At 44.2% G+C, this 22,392-nt stretch overlaps 2 protein-coding genes and 8 non-coding genes across 10 annotated transcripts; 2 read left to right on the top strand and 8 right to left on the bottom strand.

The window, feature by feature from the left end:
• Nucleotides 1-886: 886 nt before the first annotated feature.
• On the bottom strand, nucleotides 887-1,005 carry LOC125373587. The gene has a single exon (XR_007218430.1). It is a non-coding gene; the product is annotated as a 5S ribosomal RNA (ribosomal RNA).
• Nucleotides 1,006-3,893: 2,888 nt separating this feature from the next.
• Nucleotides 3,894-4,012, bottom strand: LOC125373586. The gene has a single exon (XR_007218429.1). It is a non-coding gene; the product is annotated as a 5S ribosomal RNA (ribosomal RNA).
• A 2,888-nt stretch (nucleotides 4,013-6,900) lies between these two features.
• LOC125373637 lies at nucleotides 6,901-7,019 on the bottom strand. Its single transcript, XR_007218475.1, has one exon. It is a non-coding gene; the product is annotated as a 5S ribosomal RNA (ribosomal RNA).
• Nucleotides 7,020-9,907: 2,888 nt separating this feature from the next.
• On the bottom strand, nucleotides 9,908-10,026 carry LOC125373635. Its single transcript, XR_007218473.1, has one exon. It is a non-coding gene; the product is annotated as a 5S ribosomal RNA (ribosomal RNA).
• A 2,887-nt stretch (nucleotides 10,027-12,913) lies between these two features.
• On the bottom strand, nucleotides 12,914-13,032 carry LOC125373634. Its single transcript, XR_007218472.1, has one exon. It is a non-coding gene; the product is annotated as a 5S ribosomal RNA (ribosomal RNA).
• Nucleotides 13,033-15,919: 2,887 nt separating this feature from the next.
• Nucleotides 15,920-16,038, bottom strand: LOC125373633. Its single transcript, XR_007218471.1, has one exon. It is a non-coding gene; the product is annotated as a 5S ribosomal RNA (ribosomal RNA).
• A 1,098-nt stretch (nucleotides 16,039-17,136) lies between these two features.
• LOC125373187 (histone 24-like) lies at nucleotides 17,137-17,670 on the top strand (the record flags this gene model as incomplete). Its single annotated transcript, XM_048384115.1, has 1 exon — nucleotides 17,137-17,670. A coding segment is annotated over exon 1 (534 nt), but the record flags the coding sequence as incomplete, so codon positions are not given.
• A 1,255-nt stretch (nucleotides 17,671-18,925) lies between these two features.
• Nucleotides 18,926-19,044, bottom strand: LOC125373632. The gene has a single exon (XR_007218470.1). It is a non-coding gene; the product is annotated as a 5S ribosomal RNA (ribosomal RNA).
• A 1,098-nt stretch (nucleotides 19,045-20,142) lies between these two features.
• Nucleotides 20,143-20,676, top strand: LOC125372968 (histone 24-like; the record flags this gene model as incomplete). The annotated part of the gene is made up of 1 exon (XM_048383737.1): nucleotides 20,143-20,676. A coding segment is annotated over exon 1 (534 nt), but the record flags the coding sequence as incomplete, so codon positions are not given.
• A 1,255-nt stretch (nucleotides 20,677-21,931) lies between these two features.
• Nucleotides 21,932-22,050, bottom strand: LOC125373605. Its single transcript, XR_007218446.1, has one exon. It is a non-coding gene; the product is annotated as a 5S ribosomal RNA (ribosomal RNA).
• Nucleotides 22,051-22,392: the final 342 nt, after the last annotated feature.

The following is a 22,392-nucleotide window of genomic DNA, read 5'->3' as shown; positions in this document are numbered from 1 at the left end:
GATTAGTGTCGTTGATATATATAATATCCTGAGTGCAGACTTCCTATGTGTGTAGCTGCACATGCACGTTGTGTTCAAAGGTGTAAAACGGCGATAAAGGCCAGACATCCACGGGGTGTTTTACCGACACACGCCTCGCCTGTGCACGACTTTTCAAATAGAGCGCCAAGAGTTGTGCGCCCTTGGTCGTGTGCGTTTCGCCTAGCCCCCTACCTGCAACATGTCACATCTACCTGTTGTATGGCGAGAGAAATGTATGGAAATACTTTCTAATAAGTCTAAAGTACGTTTGCCAGCGATCAGCTAGAACGGGGAACATAAAATAGCTGGTTTATCACACAGTCGCGTCGTTTTTTTTTCATATTTTTAAAGCGTGTCAACAGTGATCAGCTTGCTCACAGCTTTCAAAATACATTTTCCAGCAGCAAGCCAGTGAACTCCTATTGACAGGCGCTCTGTACGATCTAACTCTTTCTCCTTTTCTTATCTGTGTAGGCAAAGAGATGTGAGCCGAGACTTAACACGAACAACATTATAATTTTACATGTATATATTATATATTCATGCTTTGAAAGTAAGAAAGTAAGTAAAATAGTCAATTATCGGTGCACGCAAACACCTTTATGTGGCGAAAAGGACGTACATGCCTTCAGAATAGTTGACGAGTTGGGTGAACTGACAACTGAATATGATCACATGTATAGTGGAAAATTCCTTTCTGTAAAGGTATGTAAGAATACATGGCTGGCAGCTATGTCTTTGAGCAGACATGCATGAGTGGGGCCATTTACAAGGAAATAAAAGTGTATGATTACATCAGATGTGAATGAGGCAAGTGCACCTTATGGTCGAAAAAGGAAAAAAAGTGGGAATCGCACAGCAAAAATGTCTACTGCACCCGGTGTTCCCAGGCGGTCACCCATCCAAGTACTCTCCGGGCCCGACGTTGCTTAACTTCGGTGATCGGACGAGAACCGGTGTTTTCAACGTGGTATGGTCGTAGACAATGCTTGTCGGCAAACTTTAGCTACATATAGCCACCACACATTGGTAAACAGACATTGCCATGAAAACAGCATGCTCGCGTTTTCAGCGGGTTCAGTAGACATGTTGTGTTTGTTGATTTATGATGTATATTTACAGGGATTAAAATCTAGCCGTTCTAAAAACATGTGATCACTGTTTAACACGAGGCCCGGCACACTCGCTCACTCGATCCGGCCTTTCGTCTGAAACATTCACTTTTCGTTGATGGATGGTAGCCTATATTGTTCTGGTTAAATTAACATCCAAACGACGAAGACCCCTACTAATATCGTGCTATTAAGACAGGCAAAAAGACTTAATCTGTGACGACCGATCGAGTGATCTAAACACCAATGTATATATGTTACTGTTCGGGGCTTCGCGCCCTAGCTGCTTGTGTCCCGAGATCCTCGTCTTACTAGACTGTTTTCCTGAAAGTAAAATCCCCGTTACTTACTTGTTATGACAAAGTTAGTTTCAACTCTAATTGAAGTGACCAAAATTATGTCTCCAGAAATATAGTGTCAAATGTTTTCTGTTGCAAAATGGCGAAGTCGTCAGAAAAACGTGCTTCATTGTCGTTGTTTGAAAGCTTGTTCTAGCTTATCATAGGCAATACTGATGAGTGTTGTGTTTTACTTTCATAGTTAGATATATTGAGAATTGACAGGCAACGTTTAAAATGCATAAACTTGAGTCTCAAGGCTAAAAATGTGCTTTTGAAAGTAGCGATGTCTACATTTTAGACTGGGTCGCTTCATTGGAAACAGCACGTGTGGCTTTGAACTTCACCCGTGAGCGTTGCTATTGTAACCGAAATGTAGCCAAATGTTTTTACTACCTAACTGTATTGTTGAAATTGAAACTTTCCTTGATTAAGAAGTGATTATTCGGATACAAATACACGAAAAAGCACACGCGCTTGTAAGCGTGCAGCTATCAGCCACAACAAGCAGGGTGTCTCCTCCGACGTCCGCGCCTCCGGAGTATCAGCCGGGCTGTCTGTGGGGAAGTGTCATTCGCTCTCTGTGCTTCTCTCGTAGCTGACGTGAATTTTTACCACTCAAACTTACCACTATGGCTGATGCTGCTGCTGCCCCCGCTGTTGTCAAGACTCCCAAGAAGAAGGCTGCTGCCAAGCCTAAGAAGGCTGCCGCACATCCTACCTATTTGGAGATGATCAAGAAAGCTATTTCAACCCTGAAGGAGAGGGGTGGTTCTTCCCGACAGGCTGTTCTGAAATACATCTTGGCCAACTACAAGGTTGGTGACAACCAGGTGGCCATCAATGCTCGCATCAAGACTGCTTTGAAAAATGGAGTCAAGAACGGCGCACTGAAGCAATCAAAGGGAACTGGAGCCGCTGGATCATTCCGTCTTGGCGAGGCAAAGAAAGACGAAAAACCCAAGAAGGCTAAGGCAGCTGCCAAACCAAAGAAGGCTGCCAAATCCCCCAAGAAAGTCAAGAAGCCAGCTGCTGCCAAGAAACCCAAAACAGCCGCTAAGAAGGCCGCTAAGTCACCAAAGAAGGTGAAGGCTGCAGCCAAGCCCAAGAAGGCGAAGACACCCAAGAAGGCAGCAGCCAAACCCAAGAAGGTCAAGACCCCCAAGAAGAAGGCAGTCAAGCCAAAGAAGGCTTAAGCTCTCATTGTCACGCCTTCGCTCCACATTTCTGTGGTCCAAAGGCCCTTTTCAGGGCCATCCAAATACCCCAAAAGAAAACTTGAAAACACTGATAACAAAACAATAAATATGTATATTAGCAGTAATAAAGTGCAGGTTCTCGTGATAACAGAGATAACGTGGCAGCAACACCCACCACGCACATAACACACATAGGTGATGTTGATAAAGGTATGTCAGGGATTTTATTGTGTGTGTGGGGGGGGATGGGGGGGTGGGGTAGTGTGTCTTCACACTAATGACTGTTGTTATGCTTGTTTATTAACCCCCCAAATGGGTGTATGTTGGAAAGTGAGGCGATTAGTGTCGTTGATATATATAATATCCTGAGTGCAGACTTCCTATGTGTGTAGCTGCACATGCACGTTGTGTTCAAAGGTGTAAAACGGCGATAAAGGCCAGACATCCACGGGGTGTTTTACCGACACACGCCTCGCCTGTGCACGACTTTTCAAATAGAGCGCCAAGAGTTGTGCGCCCTTGGTCGTGTGCGTTTCGCCTAGCCCCCTACCTGCAACATGTCACATCTACCTGTTGTATGGCGAGAGAAATGTATGGAAATACTTTCTAATAAGTCTAAAGTACGTTTGCCAGCGATCAGCTAGAACGGGGAACATAAAATAGCTGGTTTATCACACAGTCGCGTCGTTTTTTTTTCATATTTTTAAAGCGTGTCAACAGTGATCAGCTTGCTCACAGCTTTCAAAATACATTTTCCAGCAGCAAGCCAGTGAACTCCTATTGACAGGCGCTCTGTACGATCTAACTCTTTCTCCTTTTCTTATCTGTGTAGGCAAAGAGATGTGAGCCGAGACTTAACACGAACAACATTATAATTTTACATGTATATATTATATATTCATGCTTTGAAAGTAAGAAAGTAAGTAAAATAGTCAATTATCGGTGCACGCAAACACCTTTATGTGGCGAAAAGGACGTACATGCCTTCAGAATAGTTGACGAGTTGGGTGAACTGACAACTGAATATGATCACATGTATAGTGGAAAATTCCTTTCTGTAAAGGTATGTAAGAATACATGGCTGGCAGCTATGTCTTTGAGCAGACATGCATGAGTGGGGCCATTTACAAGGAAATAAAAGTGTATGATTACATCAGATGTGAATGAGGCAAGTGCACCTTATGGTCGAAAAAGGAAAAAAAGTGGGAATCGCACAGCAAAAATGTCTACTGCACCCGGTGTTCCCAGGCGGTCACCCATCCAAGTACTCTCCGGGCCCGACGTTGCTTAACTTCGGTGATCGGACGAGAACCGGTGTTTTCAACGTGGTATGGTCGTAGACAATGCTTGTCGGCAAACTTTAGCTACATATAGCCACCACACATTGGTAAACAGACATTGCCATGAAAACAGCATGCTCGCGTTTTCAGCGGGTTCAGTAGACATGTTGTGTTTGTTGATTTATGATGTATATTTACAGGGATTAAAATCTAGCCGTTCTAAAAACATGTGATCACTGTTTAACACGAGGCCCGGCACACTCGCTCACTCGATCCGGCCTTTCGTCTGAAACATTCACTTTTCGTTGATGGATGGTAGCCTATATTGTTCTGGTAAAATTAACATCCAAACGACGAAGACCCCTACTAATATCGTGCTATTAAGACAGGCAAAAAGACTTAATCTGTGACGACCGATCGAGTGATCTAAACACCAATGTATATATGTTACTGTTCGGGGCTTCGCGCCCTAGCTGCTTGTGTCCCGAGATCCTCGTCTTACTAGACTGTTTTCCTGAAAGTAAAATCCCCGTTACTTACTTGTTATGACAAAGTTAGTTTCAACTCTAATTGAAGTGACCAAAATTATGTCTCCAGAAATATAGTGTCAAATGTTTTCTGTTGCAAAATGGCGAAGTCGTCAGAAAAACGTGCTTCATTGTCGTTGTTTGAAAGCTTGTTCTAGCTTATCATAGGCAATACTGATGAGTGTTGTGTTTTACTTTCATAGTTAGATATATTGAGAATTGACAGGCAACGTTTAAAATGCATAAACTTGAGTCTCAAGGCTAAAAATGTGCTTTTGAAAGTAGCGATGTCTACATTTTAGACTGGGTCGCTTCATTGGAAACAGCACGTGTGGCTTTGAACTTCACCCGTGAGCGTTGCTATTGTAACCGAAATGTAGCCAAATGTTTTTACTACCTAACTGTATTGTTGAAATTGAAACTTTCCTTGATTAAGAAGTGATTATTCGGATACAAATACACGAAAAAGCACACGCGCTTGTAAGCGTGCAGCTATCAGCCACAACAAGCAGGGTGTCTCCTCCGACGTCCGCGCCTCCGGAGTATCAGCCGGGCTGTCTGTGGGGAAGTGTCATTCGCTCTCTGTGCTTCTCTCGTAGCTGACGTGAATTTTTACCACTCAAACTTACCACTATGGCTGATGCTGCTGCTGCCCCCGCTGTTGTCAAGACTCCCAAGAAGAAGGCTGCTGCCAAGCCTAAGAAGGCTGCCGCACATCCTACCTATTTGGAGATGATCAAGAAAGCTATTTCAACCCTGAAGGAGAGGGGTGGTTCTTCCCGACAGGCTGTTCTGAAATACATCTTGGCCAACTACAAGGTTGGTGACAACCAGGTGGCCATCAATGCTCGCATCAAGACTGCTTTGAAAAATGGAGTCAAGAACGGCGCACTGAAGCAATCAAAGGGAACTGGAGCCGCTGGATCATTCCGTCTTGGCGAGGCAAAGAAAGACGAAAAACCCAAGAAGGCTAAGGCAGCTGCCAAACCAAAGAAGGCTGCCAAATCCCCCAAGAAAGTCAAGAAGCCAGCTGCTGCCAAGAAACCCAAAACAGCCGCTAAGAAGGCCGCTAAGTCACCAAAGAAGGTGAAGGCTGCAGCCAAGCCCAAGAAGGCGAAGACACCCAAGAAGGCAGCAGCCAAACCCAAGAAGGTCAAGACCCCCAAGAAGAAGGCAGTCAAGCCAAAGAAGGCTTAAGCTCTCATTGTCACGCCTTCGCTCCACATTTCTGTGGTCCAAAGGCCCTTTTCAGGGCCATCCAAATACCCCAAAAGAAAACTTGAAAACACTGATAACAAAACAATAAATATGTATATTAGCAGTAATAAAGTGCAGGTTCTCGTGATAACAGAGATAACGTGGCAGCAACACCCACCACGCACATAACACACATAGGTGATGTTGATAAAGGTATGTCAGGGATTTTATTGTGTGTGTGGGGGGGGATGGGGGGGTGGGGTAGTGTGTCTTCACACTAATGACTGTTGTTATGCTTGTTTATTAACCCCCCAAATGGGTGTATGTTGGAAAGTGAGGCGATTAGTGTCGTTGATATATATAATATCCTGAGTGCAGACTTCCTATGTGTGTAGCTGCACATGCACGTTGTGTTCAAAGGTGTAAAACGGCGATAAAGGCCAGACATCCACGGGGTGTTTTACCGACACACGCCTCGCCTGTGCACGACTTTTCAAATAGAGCGCCAAGAGTTGTGCGCCCTTGGTCGTGTGCGTTTCGCCTAGCCCCCTACCTGCAACATGTCACATCTACCTGTTGTATGGCGAGAGAAATGTATGGAAATACTTTCTAATAAGTCTAAAGTACGTTTGCCAGCGATCAGCTAGAACGGGGAACATAAAATAGCTGGTTTATCACACAGTCGCGTCGTTTTTTTTTCATATTTTTAAAGCGTGTCAACAGTGATCAGCTTGCTCACAGCTTTCAAAATACATTTTCCAGCAGCAAGCCAGTGAACTCCTATTGACAGGCGCTCTGTACGATCTAACTCTTTCTCCTTTTCTTATCTGTGTAGGCAAAGAGATGTGAGCCGAGACTTAACACGAACAACATTATAATTTTACATGTATATATTATATATTCATGCTTTGAAAGTAAGAAAGTAAGTAAAATAGTCAATTATCGGTGCACGCAAACACCTTTATGTGGCGAAAAGGACGTACATGCCTTCAGAATAGTTGACGAGTTGGGTGAACTGACAACTGAATATGATCACATGTATAGTGGAAAATTCCTTTCTGTAAAGGTATGTAAGAATACATGGCTGGCAGCTATGTCTTTGAGCAGACATGCATGAGTGGGGCCATTTACAAGGAAATAAAAGTGTATGATTACATCAGATGTGAATGAGGCAAGTGCACCTTATGGTCGAAAAAGGAAAAAAAGTGGGAATCGCACAGCAAAAATGTCTACTGCACCCGGTGTTCCCAGGCGGTCACCCATCCAAGTACTCTCCGGGCCCGACGTTGCTTAACTTCGGTGATCGGACGAGAACCGGTGTTTTCAACGTGGTATGGCCGTAGACAATGCTTGTCGGCAAACTTTAGCTACATATAGCCACCACACATTGGTAAACAGACATTGCCATGAAAACAGCATGCTCGCGTTTTCAGCGGGTTCAGTAGACATGTTGTGTTTGTTGATTTATGATGTATATTTACAGGGATTAAAATCTAGCCGTTCTAAAAACATGTGATCACTGTTTAACACGAGGCCCGGCACACTCGCTCACTCGATCCGGCCTTTCGTCTGAAACATTCACTTTTCGTTGATGGATGGTAGCCTATATTGTTCTGGTTAAATTAACATCCAAACGACGAAGACCCCTACTAATATCGTGCTATTAAGACAGGCAAAAAGACTTAATCTGTGACGACCGATCGAGTGATCTAAACACCAATGTATATATGTTACTGTTCGGGGCTTCGCGCCCTAGCTGCTTGTGTCCCGAGATCCTCGTCTTACTAGACTGTTTTCCTGAAAGTAAAATCCCCGTTACTTACTTGTTATGACAAAGTTAGTTTCAACTCTAATTGAAGTGACCAAAATTATGTCTCCAGAAATATAGTGTCAAATGTTTTCTGTTGCAAAATGGCGAAGTCGTCAGAAAAACGTGCTTCATTGTCGTTGTTTGAAAGCTTGTTCTAGCTTATCATAGGCAATACTGATGAGTGTTGTGTTTTACTTTCATAGTTAGATATATTGAGAATTGACAGGCAACGTTTAAAATGCATAAACTTGAGTCTCAAGGCTAAAAATGTGCTTTTGAAAGTAGCGATGTCTACATTTTAGACTGGGTCGCTTCATTGGAAACAGCACGTGTGGCTTTGAACTTCACCCGTGAGCGTTGCTATTGTAACCGAAATGTAGCCAAATGTTTTTACTACCTAACTGTATTGTTGAAATTGAAACTTTCCTTGATTAAGAAGTGATTATTCGGATACAAATACACGAAAAAGCACACGCGCTTGTAAGCGTGCAGCTATCAGCCACAACAAGCAGGGTGTCTCCTCCGACGTCCGCGCCTCCGGAGTATCAGCCGGGCTGTCTGTGGGGAAGTGTCATTCGCTCTCTGTGCTTCTCTCGTAGCTGACGTGAATTTTTACCACTCAAACTTACCACTATGGCTGATGCTGCTGCTGCCCCCGCTGTTGTCAAGACTCCCAAGAAGAAGGCTGCTGCCAAGCCTAAGAAGGCTGCCGCACATCCTACCTATTTGGAGATGATCAAGAAAGCTATTTCAACCCTGAAGGAGAGGGGTGGTTCTTCCCGACAGGCTGTTCTGAAATACATCTTGGCCAACTACAAGGTTGGTGACAACCAGGTGGCCATCAATGCTCGCATCAAGACTGCTTTGAAAAATGGAGTCAAGAACGGCGCACTGAAGCAATCAAAGGGAACTGGAGCCGCTGGATCATTCCGTCTTGGCGAGGCAAAGAAAGACGAAAAACCCAAGAAGGCTAAGGCAGCTGCCAAACCAAAGAAGGCTGCCAAATCCCCCAAGAAAGTCAAGAAGCCAGCTGCTGCCAAGAAACCCAAAACAGCCGCTAAGAAGGCCGCTAAGTCACCAAAGAAGGTGAAGGCTGCAGCCAAGCCCAAGAAGGCGAAGACACCCAAGAAGGCAGCAGCCAAACCCAAGAAGGTCAAGACCCCCAAGAAGAAGGCAGTCAAGCCAAAGAAGGCTTAAGCTCTCATTGTCACGCCTTCGCTCCACATTTCTGTGGTCCAAAGGCCCTTTTCAGGGCCATCTAAATACCCCAAAAGAAAACTTGAAAACACTGATAACAAAACAATAAATATGTATATTAGCAGTAATAAAGTGCAGGTTCTCGTGATAACAGAGATAACGTGGCAGCAACACCCACCACGCACATAACACACATAGGTGATGTTGATAAAGGTATGTCAGGGATTTTATTGTGTGTGTGGGGGGGGATGGGGGGGTGGGGTAGTGTGTCTTCACACTAATGACTGTTGTTATGCTTGTTTATTAACCCCCCAAATGGGTGTATGTTGGAAAGTGAGGCGATTAGTGTCGTTGATATATATAATATCCTGAGTGCAGACTTCCTATGTGTGTAGCTGCACATGCACGTTGTGTTCAAAGGTGTAAAACGGCGATAAAGGCCAGACATCCACGGGGTGTTTTACCGACACACGCCTCGCCTGTGCACGACTTTTCAAATAGAGCGCCAAGAGTTGTGCGCCCTTGGTCGTGTGCGTTTCGCCTAGCCCCCTACCTGCAACATGTCACATCTACCTGTTGTATGGCGAGAGAAATGTATGGAAATACTTTCTAATAAGTCTAAAGTACGTTTGCCAGCGATCAGCTAGAACGGGGAACATAAAATAGCTGGTTTATCACACAGTCGCGTCGTTTTTTTTTCATATTTTTAAAGCGTGTCAACAGTGATCAGCTTGCTCACAGCTTTCAAAATACATTTTCCAGCAGCAAGCCAGTGAACTCCTATTGACAGGCGCTCTGTACGATCTAACTCTTTCTCCTTTTCTTATCTGTGTAGGCAAAGAGATGTGAGCCGAGACTTAACACGAACAACATTATAATTTTACATGTATATATTATATATTCATGCTTTGAAAGTAAGAAAGTAAGTAAAATAGTCAATTATCGGTGCACGCAAACACCTTTATGTGGCGAAAAGGACGTACATGCCTTCAGAATAGTTGACGAGTTGGGTGAACTGACAACTGAATATGATCACATGTATAGTGGAAAATTCCTTTCTGTAAAGGTATGTAAGAATACATGGCTGGCAGCTATGTCTTTGAGCAGACATGCATGAGTGGGGCCATTTACAAGGAAATAAAAGTGTATGATTACATCAGATGTGAATGAGGCAAGTGCACCTTATGGTCGAAAAAGGAAAAAAAGTGGGAATCGCACAGCAAAAATGTCTACTGCACCCGGTGTTCCCAGGCGGTCACCCATCCAAGTACTCTCCGGGCCCGACGTTGCTTAACTTCGGTGATCGGACGAGAACCGGTGTTTTCAACGTGGTATGGCCGTAGACAATGCTTGTCGGCAAACTTTAGCTACATATAGCCACCACACATTGGTAAACAGACATTGCCATGAAAACAGCATGCTCGCGTTTTCAGCGGGTTCAGTAGACATGTTGTGTTTGTTGATTTATGATGTATATTTACAGGGATTAAAATCTAGCCGTTCTAAAAACATGTGATCACTGTTTAACACGAGGCCCGGCACACTCGCTCACTCGATCCGGCCTTTCGTCTGAAACATTCACTTTTCGTTGATGGATGGTAGCCTATATTGTTCTGGTTAAATTAACATCCAAACGACGAAGACCCCTACTAATATCGTGCTATTAAGACAGGCAAAAAGACTTAATCTGTGACGACCGATCGAGTGATCTAAACACCAATGTATATATGTTACTGTTCGGGGCTTCGCGCCCTAGCTGCTTGTGTCCCGAGATCCTCGTCTTACTAGACTGTTTTCCTGAAAGTAAAATCCCCGTTACTTACTTGTTATGACAAAGTTAGTTTCAACTCTAATTGAAGTGACCAAAATTATGTCTCCAGAAATATAGTGTCAAATGTTTTCTGTTGCAAAATGGCGAAGTCGTCAGAAAAACGTGCTTCATTGTCGTTGTTTGAAAGCTTGTTCTAGCTTATCATAGGCAATACTGATGAGTGTTGTGTTTTACTTTCATAGTTAGATATATTGAGAATTGACAGGCAACGTTTAAAATGCATAAACTTGAGTCTCAAGGCTAAAAATGTGCTTTTGAAAGTAGCGATGTCTACATTTTAGACTGGGTCGCTTCATTGGAAACAGCACGTGTGGCTTTGAACTTCACCCGTGAGCGTTGCTATTGTAACCGAAATGTAGCCAAATGTTTTTACTACCTAACTGTATTGTTGAAATTGAAACTTTCCTTGATTAAGAAGTGATTATTCGGATACAAATACACGAAAAAGCACACGCGCTTGTAAGCGTGCAGCTATCAGCCACAACAAGCAGGGTGTCTCCTCCGACGTCCGCGCCTCCGGAGTATCAGCCGGGCTGTCTGTGGGGAAGTGTCATTCGCTCTCTGTGCTTCTCTCGTAGCTGACGTGAATTTTTACCACTCAAACTTACCACTATGGCTGATGCTGCTGCTGCCCCCGCTGTTGTCAAGACTCCCAAGAAGAAGGCTGCTGCCAAGCCTAAGAAGGCTGCCGCACATCCTACCTATTTGGAGATGATCAAGAAAGCTATTTCAACCCTGAAGGAGAGGGGTGGTTCTTCCCGACAGGCTGTTCTGAAATACATCTTGGCCAACTACAAGGTTGGTGACAACCAGGTGGCCATCAATGCTCGCATCAAGACTGCTTTGAAAAATGGAGTCAAGAACGGCGCACTGAAGCAATCAAAGGGAACTGGAGCCGCTGGATCATTCCGTCTTGGCGAGGCAAAGAAAGACGAAAAACCCAAGAAGGCTAAGGCAGCTGCCAAACCAAAGAAGGCTGCCAAATCCCCCAAGAAAGTCAAGAAGCCAGCTGCTGCCAAGAAACCCAAAACAGCCGCTAAGAAGGCCGCTAAGTCACCAAAGAAGGTGAAGGCTGCAGCCAAGCCCAAGAAGGCGAAGACACCCAAGAAGGCAGCAGCCAAACCCAAGAAGGTCAAGACCCCCAAGAAGAAGGCAGTCAAGCCAAAGAAGGCTTAAGCTCTCATTGTCACGCCTTCGCTCCACATTTCTGTGGTCCAAAGGCCCTTTTCAGGGCCATCCAAATACCCCAAAAGAAAACTTGAAAACACTGATAACAAAACAATAAATATGTATATTAGCAGTAATAAAGTGCAGGTTCTCGTGATAACAGAGATAACGTGGCAGCAACACCCACCACGCACATAACACACATAGGTGATGTTGATAAAGGTATGTCAGGGATTTTATTGTGTGTGGGGGGGGGGATGGGGGGGTGGGGTAGTGTGTCTTCACACTAATGACTGTTGTTATGCTTGTTTATTAACCCCCCAAATGGGTGTATGTTGGAAAGTGAGGCGATTAGTGTCGTTGATATATATAATATCCTGAGTGCAGACTTCCTATGTGTGTAGCTGCACATGCACGTTGTGTTCAAAGGTGTAAAACGGCGATAAAGGCCAGACATCCACGGGGTGTTTTACCGACACACGCCTCGCCTGTGCACGACTTTTCAAATAGAGCGCCAAGAGTTGTGCGCCCTTGGTCGTGTGCGTTTCGCCTAGCCCCCTACCTGCAACATGTCACATCTACCCGTTGTATGGCGAGAGAAATGTATGGAAATACTTTCTAATAAGTCTAAAGTACGTTTGCCAGCGATCAGCTAGAACGGGGAACATAAAATAGCTGGTTTATCACACAGTCGCGTCGTTTTTTTTTCATATTTTTAAAGCGTGTCAACAGTGATCAGCTTGCTCACAGCTTTCAAAATACATTTTCCAGCAGCAAGCCAGTGAACTCCTATTGACAGGCGCTCTGTACGATCTAACTCTTTCTCCTTTTCTTATCTGTGTAGGCAAAGAGATGTGAGCCGAGACTTAACACGAACAACATTATAATTTTACATGTATATATTATATATTCATGCTTTGAAAGTAAGAAAGTAAGTAAAATAGTCAATTATCGGTGCACGCAAACACCTTTATGTGGCGAAAAGGACGTACATGCCTTCAGAATAGTTGACGAGTTGGGTGAACTGACAACTGAATATGATCACATGTATAGTGGAAAATTCCTTTCTGTAAAGGTATGTAAGAATACATGGCTGGCAGCTATGTCTTTGAGCAGACATGCATGAGTGGGGCCATTTACAAGGAAATAAAAGTGTATGATTACATCAGATGTGAATGAGGCAAGTGCACCTTATGGTCGAAAAAGAAAAAAAGTGGGAATCGCACAGCAAAAATGTCTACTGCACCCGGTGTTCCCAGGCGGTCACCCATCCAAGTACTCTCCGGGCCCGACGTTGCTTAACTTCGGTGATCGGACGAGAACCGGTGTTTTCAACGTGGTATGGCCGTAGACAATGCTTGTCGGCAAACTTTAGCTACATATAGCCACCACACATTGGTAAACAGACATTGCCATGAAAACAGCATGCTCGCGTTTTCAGCGGGTTCAGTAGACATGTTGTGTTTGTTGATTTATGATGTATATTTACAGGGATTAAAATCTAGCCGTTCTAAAAACATGTGATCACTGTTTAACACGAGGCCCGGCACACTCGCTCACTCGATCCGGCCTTTCGTCTGAAACATTCACTTTTCGTTGATGGATGGTAGCCTATATTGTTCTGGTTAAATTAACATCCAAACGACGAAGACCCCTACTAATATCGTGCTATTAAGACAGGCAAAAAGACTTAATCTGTGACGACCGATCGAGTGATCTAAACACCAATGTATATATGTTACTGTTCGGGGCTTCGCGCCCTAGCTGCTTGTGTCCCGAGATCCTCGTCTTACTAGACTGTTTTCCTGAAAGTAAAATCCCCGTTACTTACTTGTTATGACAAAGTTAGTTTCAACTCTAATTGAAGTGACCAAAATTATGTCTCCAGAAATATAGTGTCAAATGTTTTCTGTTGCAAAATGGCGAAGTCGTCAGAAAAACGTGCTTCATTGTCGTTGTTTGAAAGCTTGTTCTAGCTTATCATAGGCAATACTGATGAGTGTTGTGTTTTACTTTCATAGTTAGATATATTGAGAATTGACAGGCAACGTTTAAAATGCATAAACTTGAGTCTCAAGGCTAAAAATGTGCTTTTGAAAGTAGCGATGTCTACATTTTAGACTGGGTCGCTTCATTGGAAACAGCACGTGTGGCTTTGAACTTCACCCGTGAGCGTTGCTATTGTAACCGAAATGTAGCCAAATGTTTTTACTACCTAACTGTATTGTTGAAATTGAAACTTTCCTTGATTAAGAAGTGATTATTCGGATACAAATACACGAAAAAGCACACGCGCTTGTAAGCGTGCAGCTATCAGCCACAACAAGCAGGGTGTCTCCTCCGACGTCCGCGCCTCCGGAGTATCAGCCGGGCTGTCTGTGGGGAAGTGTCATTCGCTCTCTGTGCTTCTCTCGTAGCTGACGTGAATTTTTACCACTCAAACTTACCACTATGGCTGATGCTGCTGCTGCCCCCGCTGTTGTCAAGACTCCCAAGAAGAAGGCTGCTGCCAAGCCTAAGAAGGCTGCCGCACATCCTACCTATTTGGAGATGATCAAGAAAGCTATTTCAACCCTGAAGGAGAGGGGTGGTTCTTCCCGACAGGCTGTTCTGAAATACATCTTGGCCAACTACAAGGTTGGTGACAACCAGGTGGCCATCAATGCTCGCATCAAGACTGCTTTGAAAAATGGAGTCAAGAACGGCGCACTGAAGCAATCAAAGGGAACTGGAGCCGCTGGATCATTCCGTCTTGGCGAGGCAAAGAAAGACGAAAAACCCAAGAAGGCTAAGGCAGCTGCCAAACCAAAGAAGGCTGCCAAATCCCCCAAGAAAGTCAAGAAGCCAGCTGCTGCCAAGAAACCCAAAACAGCCGCTAAGAAGGCCGCTAAGTCACCAAAGAAGGTGAAGGCTGCAGCCAAGCCCAAGAAGGCGAAGACACCCAAGAAGGCAGCAGCCAAACCCAAGAAGGTCAAGACCCCCAAGAAGAAGGCAGTCAAGCCAAAGAAGGCTTAAGCTCTCATTGTCACGCCTTCGCTCCACATTTCTGTGGTCCAAAGGCCCTTTTCAGGGCCATCCAAATACCCCAAAAGAAAACTTGAAAACACTGATAACAAAACAATAAATATGTATATTAGCAGTAATAAAGTGCAGGTTCTCGTGATAACAGAGATAACGTGGCAGCAACACCCACCACGCACATAACACACATAGGTGATGTTGATAAAGGTATGTCAGGGATTTTATTGTGTGTGTGGGGGGGGATGGGGGGGTGGGGTAGTGTGTCTTCACACTAATGACTGTTGTTATGCTTGTTTATTAACCCCCCAAATGGGTGTATGTTGGAAAGTGAGGCGATTAGTGTCGTTGATATATATAATATCCTGAGTGCAGACTTCCTATGTGTGTAGCTGCACATGCACGTTGTGTTCAAAGGTGTAAAACGGCGATAAAGGCCAGACATCCACGGGGTGTTTTACCGACACACGCCTCGCCTGTGCACGACTTTTCAAATAGAGCGCCAAGAGTTGTGCGCCCTTGGTCGTGTGCGTTTCGCCTAGCCCCCTACCTGCAACATGTCACATCTACCCGTTGTATGGCGAGAGAAATGTATGGAAATACTTTCTTATAAGTCTAAAGTACGTTTGCCAGCGATCAGCTAGAACGGGGAACATAAAATAGCTGGTTTATCACACAGTCGCGTCGTTTTTTTTTCATATTTTTAAAGCGTGTCAACAGTGATCAGCTTGCTCACAGCTTTCAAAATACATTTTCCAGCAGCAAGCCAGGGAACTCCTATTGACAGGCGCTCTGTACGATCTAACTCTTTCTCCTTTTCTTATCTGTGTAGGCAAAGAGATGTGAGCCGAGACTTAACACGAACAACATTATAATTTTACATGTATATATTATATATTCATGCTTTGAAAGTAAGAAAGTAAGTAAAATAGTCAATTATCGGTGCACGCAAACACCTTTATGTGGCGAAAAGGACGTACATGCCTTCAGAATAGTTGACGAGTTGGGTGAACTGACAACTGAATATGATCACATGTATAGTGGAAAATTCCTTTCTGTAAAGGTATGTAAGAATACATGGCTGGCAGCTATGTCTTTGAGCAGACATGCATGAGTGGGGCCATTTACAAGGAAATAAAAGTGTATGATTACATCAGATGTGAATGAGGCAAGTGCACCTTATGGTCGAAAAAGAAAAAAAGTGGGAATCGCACAGCAAAAATGTCTACTGCACCCGGTGTTCCCAGGCGGTCACCCATCCAAGTACTCTCCGGGCCCGACGTTGCTTAACTTCGGTGATCGGACGAGAACCGGTGTTTTCAACGTGGTATGGCCGTAGACAATGCTTGTCGGCAAACTTTAGCTACATATAGCCACCACACATTGGTAAACAGACATTGCCATGAAAACAGCATGCTCGCGTTTTCAGCGGGTTCAGTAGACATGTTGTGTTTGTTGATTTATGATGTATATTTACAGGGATTAAAATCTAGCCGTTCTAAAAACATGTGATCACTGTTTAACACGAGGCCCGGCACACTCGCTCACTCGATCCGGCCTTTCGTCTGAAACATTCACTTTTCGTTGATGGATGGTAGCCTATATTGTTCTGGTTAAATTAACATCCAAACGACGAAGACCCCTACTAATATCGTGCTATTAAGACAGGCAAAAAGACTTAATCTGTGACGACCGATCGAGTGATCTAAACACCAATGTATATATGTTACTGTTCGGGGCTTCGCGCCCTAGCTGCTTGTGTCCCGAGATCCTCGTCTTACTAGACTGTTTTCCTGAAAGTAAAATCCCCGTTACTTACTTGTTATGACAAAGTTAGTTTCAACTCTAATTGAAGTGACCAAAATTATGTCTCCAGAAATATAGTGTCAAATGTTTTCTGTTGCAAAATGGCGAAGTCGTCAGAAAAACGTGCTTCATTGTCGTTGTTTGAAAGCTTGTTCTAGCTTATCATAGGCAATACTGATGAGTGTTGTGTTTTACTTTCATAGTTAGATATATTGAGAATTGACAGGCAACGTTTAAAATGCATAAACTTGAGTCTCAAGGCTAAAAATGTGCTTTTGAAAGTAGCGATGTCTACATTTTAGACTGGGTCGCTTCATTGGAAACAGCACGTGTGGCTTTGAACTTCACCCGTGAGCGTTGCTATTGTAACCGAAATGTAGCCAAATGTTTTTACTACCTAACTGTATTGTTGAAATTGAAACTTTCCTTGATTAAGAAGTGATTATTCGGATACAAATACACGAAAAAGCACACGCGCTTGTAAGCGTGCAGCTATCAGCCACAACAAGCAGGGTGTCTCCTCCGACGTCCGCGCCTCCGGAGTATCAGCCGGGCTGTCTGTGGGGAAGTGTCATTCGCTCTCTGTGCTTCTCTCGTAGCTGACGTGAATTTTTACCACTCAAACTTACCACTATGGCTGATGCTGCTGCTGCCCCCGCTGTTGTCAAGACTCCCAAGAAGAAGGCTGCTGCCAAGCCTAAGAAGGCTGCCGCACATCCTACCTATTTGGAGATGATCAAGAAAGCTATTTCAACCCTGAAGGAGAGGGGTGGTTCTTCCCGACAGGCTGTTCTGAAATACATCTTGGCCAACTACAAGGTTGGTGACAACCAGGTGGCCATCAATGCTCGCATCAAGACTGCTTTGAAAAATGGAGTCAAGAACGGCGCACTGAAGCAATCAAAGGGAACTGGAGCCGCTGGATCATTCCGTCTTGGCGAGGCAAAGAAAGACGAAAAACCCAAGAAGGCTAAGGCAGCTGCCAAACCAAAGAAGGCTGCCAAATCCCCCAAGAAAGTCAAGAAGCCAGCTGCTGCCAAGAAACCCAAAACAGCCGCTAAGAAGGCCGCTAAGTCACCAAAGAAGGTGAAGGCTGCAGCCAAGCCCAAGAAGGCGAAGACACCCAAGAAGGCAGCAGCCAAACCCAAGAAGGTCAAGACCCCCAAGAAGAAGGCAGTCAAGCCAAAGAAGGCTTAAGCTCTCATTGTCACGCCTTCGCTCCACATTTCTGTGGTCCAAAGGCCCTTTTCAGGGCCATCCAAATACCCCAAAAGAAAACTTGAAAACACTGATAACAAAACAATAAATATGTATATTAGCAGTAATAAAGTGCAGGTTCTCGTGATAACAGAGATAACGTGGCAGCAACACCCACCACGCACATAACACACATAGGTGATGTTGATAAAGGTATGTCAGGGATTTTATTGTGTGTGTGGGGGGGGATGGGGGGGTGGGGTAGTGTGTCTTCACACTAATGACTGTTGTTATGCTTGTTTATTAACCCCCCAAATGGGTGTATGTTGGAAAGTGAGGCGATTAGTGTCGTTGATATATATAATATCCTGAGTGCAGACTTCCTATGTGTGTAGCTGCACATGCACGTTGTGTTCAAAGGTGTAAAACGGCGATAAAGGCCAGACATCCACGGGGTGTTTTACCGACACACGCCTCGCCTGTGCACGACTTTTCAAATAGAGCGCCAAGAGTTGTGCGCCCTTGGTCGTGTGCGTTTCGCCTAGCCCCCTACCTGCAACATGTCACATCTACCCGTTGTATGGCGAGAGAAATGTATGGAAATACTTTCTTATAAGTCTAAAGTACGTTTGCCAGCGATCAGCTAGAACGGGGAACATAAAATAGCTGGTTTATCACACAGTCGCGTCGTTTTTTTTTCATATTTTTAAAGCGTGTCAACAGTGATCAGCTTGCTCACAGCTTTCAAAATACATTTTCCAGCAGCAAGCCAGGGAACTCCTATTGACAGGCGCTCTGTACGATCTAACTCTTTCTCCTTTTCTTATCTGTGTAGGCAAAGAGATGTGAGCCGAGACTTAACACGAACAACATTATAATTTTACATGTATATATTATATATTCATGCTTTGAAAGTAAGAAAGTAAGTAAAATAGTCAATTATCGGTGCACGCAAACACCTTTATGTGGCGAAAAGGACGTACATGCCTTCAGAATAGTTGACGAGTTGGGTGAACTGACAACTGAATATGATCACATGTATAGTGGAAAATTCCTTTCTGTAAAGGTATGTAAGAATACATGGCTGGCAGCTATGTCTTTGAGCAGACATGCATGAGTGGGGCCATTTACAAGGAAATAAAAGTGTATGATTACATCAGATGTGAATGAGGCAAGTGCACCTTATGGTCGAAAAAGAAAAAAAGTGGGAATCGCACAGCAAAAATGTCTACTGCACCCGGTGTTCCCAGGCGGTCACCCATCCAAGTACTCTCCGGGCCCGACGTTGCTTAACTTCGGTGATCGGACGAGAACCGGTGTTTTCAACGTGGTATGGCCGTAGACAATGCTTGTCGGCAAACTTTAGCTACATATAGCCACCACACATTGGTAAACAGACATTGCCATGAAAACAGCATGCTCGCGTTTTCAGCGGGTTCAGTAGACATGTTGTGTTTGTTGATTTATGATGTATATTTACAGGGATTAAAATCTAGCCGTTCTAAAAACATGTGATCACTGTTTAACACGAGGCCCGGCACACTCGCTCACTCGATCCGGCCTTTCGTCTGAAACATTCACTTTTCGTTGATGGATGGTAGCCTATATTGTTCTGGTTAAATTAACATCCAAACGACGAAGACCCCTACTAATATCGTGCTATTAAGACAGGCAAAAAGACTTAATCTGTGACGACCGATCGAGTGATCTAAACACCAATGTATATATGTTACTGTTCGGGGCTTCGCACCCTAGCTGCTTGTGTCCCGAGATCCTCGTCTTACTAGACTGTTTTCCTGAAAGTAAAATCCCCGTTACTTACTTGTTATGACAAAGTTAGTTTCAACTCTAATTGAAGTGACCAAAATTATGTCTCCAGAAATATAGTGTCAAATGTTTTCTGTTGCAAAATGGCGAAGTCGTCAGAAAAACGTGCTTCATTGTCGTTGTTTGAAAGCTTGTTCTAGCTTATCATAGGCAATACTGATGAGTGTTGTGTTTTACTTTCATAGTTAGATATATTGAGAATTGACAGGCAACGTTTAAAATGCATAAACTTGAGTCTCAAGGCTAAAAATGTGCTTTTGAAAGTAGCGATGTCTACATTTTAGACTGGGTCGCTTCATTGGAAACAGCACGTGTGGCTTTGAACTTCACCCGTGAGCGTTGCTATTGTAACCGAAATGTAGCCAAATGTTTTTACTACCTAACTGTATTGTTGAAATTGAAACTTTCCTTGATTAAGAAGTGATTATTCGGATACAAATACACGAAAAAGCACACGCGCTTGTAAGCGTGCAGCTATCAGCCACAACAAGCAGGGTGTCTCCTCCGACGTCCGCGCCTCCGGAGTATCAGCCGGGCTGTCTGTGGGGAAGTGTCATTCGCTCTCTGTGCTTCTCTCGTAGCTGACGTGAATTTTTACCACTCAAACTTACCACTATGGCTGATGCTGCTGCTGCCCCCGCTGTTGTCAAGACTCCCAAGAAGAAGGCTGCTGCCAAGCCTAAGAAGGCTGCCGCACATCCTACCTATTTGGAGATGATCAAGAAAGCTATTTCAACCCTGAAGGAGAGGGGTGGTTCTTCCCGACAGGCTGTTCTGAAATACATCTTGGCCAACTACAAGGTTGGTGACAACCAGGTGGCCATCAATGCTCGCATCAAGACTGCTTTGAAAAATGGAGTCAAGAACGGCGCACTGAAGCAATCAAAGGGAACTGGAGCCGCTGGATCATTCCGTCTTGGCGAGGCAAAGAAAGACGAAAAACCCAAGAAGGCTAAGGCAGCTGCCAAACCAAAGAAGGCTGCCAAATCCCCCAAGAAAGTCAAGAAGCCAGCTGCTGCCAAGAAACCCAAAACAGCCGCTAAGAAGGCCGCTAAGTCACCAAAGAAGGTGAAGGCTGCAGCCAAGCCAAAGAAGGCGAAGACACCCAAGAAGGCAGCAGCCAAACCCAAGAAGGTCAAGACCCCCAAGAAGAAGGCAGTCAAGCCAAAGAAGGCTTAAGCTCTCATTGTCACGCCTTCGCTCCACATTTCTGTGGTCCAAAGGCCCTTTTCAGGGCCATCCAAATACCCCAAAAGAAAACTTGAAAACACTGATAACAAAACAATAAATATGTATATTAGCAGTAATAAAGTGCAGGTTCTCGTGATAACAGAGATAACGTGGCAGCAACACCCACCACGCACATAACACACATAGGTGATGTTGATAAAGATATGTCAGGGATTTTATTGTGTGTGTGGGGGGGGATGGGGGGGTGGGGTAGTGTGTCTTCACACTAATGACTGTTGTTATGCTTGTTTATTAACCCCCCAAATGGGTGTATGTTGGAAAGTGAGGCGATTAGTGTCGTTGATATATATAATATCCTGAGTGCAGACTTCCTATGTGTGTAGCTGCACATGCACGTTGTGTTCAAAGGTGTAAAACGGCGATAAAGGCCAGACATCCACGGGGTGTTTTACCGACACACGCCTCGCCTGTGCACGACTTTTCAAATAGAGCGCCAAGAGTTGTGCGCCCTTGGTCGTGTGCGTTTCGCCTAGCCCCCTACCTGCAACATGTCACATCTACCTGTTGTATGGCGAGAGAAATGTATGGAAATACTTTCTAATAAGTCTAAAGTACGTTTGCCAGCGATCAGCTAGAACGGGGAACATAAAATAGCTGGTTTATCACACAGTCGCGTCGTTTTTTTTTCATATTTTTAAAGCGTGTCAACAGTGATCAGCTTGCTCACAGCTTTCAAAATACATTTTCCAGCAGCAAGCCAGTGAACTCCTATTGACAGGCGCTCTGTACGATCTAACTCTTTCTCCTTTTCTTATCTGTGTAGGCAAAGAGATGTGAGCCGAGACTTAACACGAACAACATTATAATTTTACATGTATATATTATATATTCATGCTTTGAAAGTAAGAAAGTAAGTAAAATAGTCAATTATCGGTGCACGCAAACACCTTTATGTGGCGAAAAGGACGTACATGCCTTCAGAATAGTTGACGAGTTGGGTGAACTGACAACTGAATATGATCACATGTATAGTGGAAAATTCCTTTCTGTAAAGGTATGTAAGAATACATGGCTGGCAGCTATGTCTTTGAGCAGACATGCATGAGTGGGGCCATTTACAAGGAAATAAAAGTGTATGATTACATCAGATGTGAATGAGGCAAGTGCACCTTATGGTCGAAAAAGAAAAAAAGTGGGAATCGCACAGCAAAAATGTCTACTGCACCCGGTGTTCCCAGGCGGTCACCCATCCAAGTACTCTCCGGGCCCGACGTTGCTTAACTTCGGTGATCGGACGAGAACCGGTGTTTTCAACATTGTATGGCCGTAGACAATGCTTGTCGGCAAACTTTAGCTACATATAGCCACCACACATTGGTAAACAGACATTGCCATGAAAACAGCATGCTCGCGTTTTCAGCGGGTTCAGTAGACATGTTGTGTTTGTTGATTTATGATGTATATTTACAGGGATTAAAATCTAGCCGTTCTAAAAACATGTGATCACTGTTTAACACGAGGCCCGGCACACTCGCTCACTCGATCCGGCCTTTCGTCTGAAACATTCACTTTTCGTTGATGGATGGTAGCCTATATTGTTCTGGTAAAATTAACATCCAAACGACGAAGACCCCTACTAATATCGTGCTATTAAGACAGGCAAAAAGACTTAAT

This window comes from Haliotis rufescens, unplaced genomic scaffold (assembly GCF_023055435.1).
Source record: "Haliotis rufescens isolate VD_foot unplaced genomic scaffold, xgHalRufe1.0.p SCAF_5, whole genome shotgun sequence".
Taxonomy (NCBI): domain Eukaryota; kingdom Metazoa; phylum Mollusca; class Gastropoda; order Lepetellida; family Haliotidae; genus Haliotis; species Haliotis rufescens.
Note: the sequence above shows the minus strand (reverse complement) of the source record. Positions and strands in the feature narration are given on the sequence as shown.